We start from the raw sequence: 3,046 nt of genomic DNA on the forward strand, positions 1-3,046 counted from the left end.
GAGACTTGAAATAGTTATGTAGCAAGGTGGGAGAGTGTGTGATACTGGAGAAATGCGGTAGTGTAGCCACGCATGATGGCCCCTTGAGAATAATGATCTCAAATTTACCGGGAGTCAGTCAACCACTTTTGGCTTTTTCTTCACCCACTCCACTGCTGGAGTTCCGTCAGTACAAAGAAAGCAGAGAACGACTGGATAAATAAAGGTAATACTGAAGAAATCGACTTCATATACCTCATGTACTCACTTTCTTCCTGAATCAGCTTAGATTCTATTAGATTCCATTTCATGATGGACAATAGAATCTAAGCTGTTTCAGGAAGATAGTGAGTACATGAGGACTGTGTGGGGAAGAATAGCGAAAGGTAGCTGGATCAATGGATTTGGGGTCTTGGGGTTGAAGTTTTTGGAGTTGGAGTATTATCACAGAGAGTGAACTAGAAAGGAAGTAGGTTGTGATGGGAGTTAGAGGATTAAAATTGAGATTGTCGAGGAGTTACAGTTATTCGTATGAGCATGAGAGTGAGAGGCTGAGCCAAGAATGATTCCTACAGAAGGATCTGAGAGGCCAGAGGATTGGAAGAATTAGCGAATGTTGAAATCACTGAGAATTATGACAATAGTAGTAATGAATAACAGTGTACTAGAAGCGCAAATCTTAAAGAATGATGGTGAGTGACAGAAGGGTCTATAGGTGACGGAAGCGAGAGGTGTTGTAATCTCTTGTCATGATGTAATATTTAAAGCTCTTCATATTTTGAAGGGAGGCTAGGATTCGGGGGTGTGTGGCTCCTTTAAGAGCCGGAGAAGGGGAGAAGCTGGAGTTCAGGCTGGGGGGGCGGGACCCCTCGGCTGAGTCTGCGTATTGAGAGTGGAGGCGGGGCCAAGCTCGGGCTCGCGCGCCCGGGCGGGTCCTCGCGGGGGCGGAGTCTGCACTCTGGTTCGGGCTGCGGCTGCGGCTGCTGCACTTCTAGCTTCTGAGGGAAAGAGGCCGAGGCCTGGGCCAAGCCCGGAGCCGCCGCTCCCCGGAGCCTCCTGGAGCCTCCGCGCAGGCTCAGCCTGGGGGCGGGCTCCGGTCCGGCCCGCCGCCGCATCCAGGACGGAGGCTGCACGCCCGAGGACCAGGCCGGCGCAGCCATGGTGAGGGAGCGAGGCCTGCCCCAGCCGCAGCCGCCCGCCACCCTAGCCCCCGCCTGCCGCGCTAGCCCTTGCAGGCATGCCCCTCCCTGTCTCTGGTGTCCTCTCGGCCTCTCTGTCTTTACCTCTCTCCCTCGTAACCTCCCTCTCGGTGTCCAGCTCCTCCTTCCCCGTGCTCCCTCATCCACCTGCTGGGGTGAGCCCCTTTCGGTGACACCCCCTGAATCTCCCTTCTCCCCAGTGACATCCTTTTTGTCATCACCAGTGACAGCCTTTTTCGCATTCCCTTTGTCACCCACTCGTCCTTTAACCCTAACTCTTCCTTCCTTTCTCCTTTATCATTTTGCCTTTTTTTTCCTCTTATGTGATTTTTACTTTTCCCCCCTTTCCTCCCTATTTTTGGCTGCTCTTTCTTGCTCTTCTCACCCCTCTTCACCATTTTATCTCCACTGCCCCCTCCTTCCGTGTTCCTTCGTCCTCTCCCATCCACGTTTCCTCTTCCCTTATCGGATGTCCTCGCTCGGCTCGCTTTCACAGCTGTCCCCATTTCCTTCTACGGGCTTCAGGGGTCTAAGCAGGAACAATTTGAGGACTGTTGCCTCCCGGGAGGTGCAGGGCGGGCAGATAGGAATTTGTAGGCTTGCTTCTTCCTTTCCGTTTTAGGAGGCATTGAAGAGATCTTGGAATCCTGTTACCTAGTGTCATTGCAAAACCTGAGTGGTGGTGTGTTAGAGCCACGAAGTGAGGGCCAGCATGCATACTGTGACCTTAGGAGAGAGCTAGTCTTTTGATAGAAATAGCTTAAAATTGTTTCGAAATTTTTTTTTTTTTTTGAGCATCTTTTAATGTGGAGGTACGGTTGGGGAAATTTAAAAATACTTATTTACAAGCTTGACTGTTATCACCTAAAACAAATGATTTGTTTTCATTTGGAGGCAGAGACCAAGGGCATTTGAGAACTGACAATCAGCTTGGCAGGTTGTGATAGAAGTCTCTTTAAACCTTCTAAAGAGTTCATTTGTTTTGCCCTCTCTGCCTTTAGTTGGGAGAACCTCATATTTGCAAATTTTCTTCTTTATGTTTGAAAACACGTTGAGGCTTCAGTTGGTTTTTTTCGTTGAGTTGGCTTATAAGTGGTTTGCTGTACATTTATTGAAAACATTGCTCCATCATATGCAACAAGCTAAATTTTGGGTCTCTGGAAGGAATAAGACATTCTAGTCAAAACCAAGTCCTGATAATCATGTTTTCCTACTTTGTTTTTTTTCCCTCCACCTGTTTTTTAGAAAAATGATTTACTATAAAGTTATTTAATCTATGAATTTTCCCTTACTTCCTCCTGCATTTTTAGGTTGTCATATTCCTGTCTCCTTCACTTTCGCACACTGTCATTGTATTAATATACAATGTTAATTAATATACAATATTAATATACAATTAATATACCTGTTTCTCCCTGTGGAATATAAGTTCTAGGTAGTAACCGTGTCTTACTTATTCCAAGTGCTCAGGCCAGCTAGGTGCTTAAATGATTCCCTTTATATTCTCATTTCCCACATGACTAGTATAAACTCAAACTGAAATTTGAGGTAACTAGGGACTACACAGAAAGAGTGAGTATGGGAATCGTTGTTTAGAGACGGCCTTGGTCTGTGGCCCAGGCTGGAGTGCAGTGGCACAGTCATGGCTTTCTGCAGCCCTGAACTCCTGGGCTCAAGTGATCTTCCCACCTCAGCCTCACAAGTGGCTGGTACCACAGGCACGGGCTACTGTGCCCCGCTAATTTGTAAAATTTTTTGTAGAGATGGAGTCTCGCTGTGTTGCCCAGTCTGGTCTTAACCTCCTGGACTTAAGCCATCCTCCCACCTTGACCTCTAAAAGTGCTTTAATTACAGGCATGAGCCATCAT

General features: G+C 47.3%; 1 protein-coding gene across 1 annotated transcript in view; it reads left to right on the plus strand.

Annotated features, from left to right (window-relative positions):
• The first annotated feature begins 925 nt into the window (after positions 1–925).
• Positions 926–3,046, plus strand: part of ZYG11B (zyg-11 family member B, cell cycle regulator) — a 91,661-nt gene continuing 89,540 nt past the window's right edge. The window contains exon 1 of the mRNA XM_017548811.2: positions 926–1,140. Coding sequence (XP_017404300.1) covers positions 1,138–1,140 — 3 coding nt within the window. The 5' untranslated portion in view covers positions 926–1,137. The remainder of the gene's footprint in view (positions 1,141–3,046) is intronic.

This window comes from Cebus imitator, unplaced genomic scaffold (assembly GCF_001604975.1).
Source record: "Cebus imitator isolate Cc_AM_T3 unplaced genomic scaffold, Cebus_imitator-1.0 Scaffold214, whole genome shotgun sequence".
NCBI classification, from domain to species: Eukaryota; Metazoa; Chordata; class Mammalia; order Primates; family Cebidae; genus Cebus; species Cebus imitator.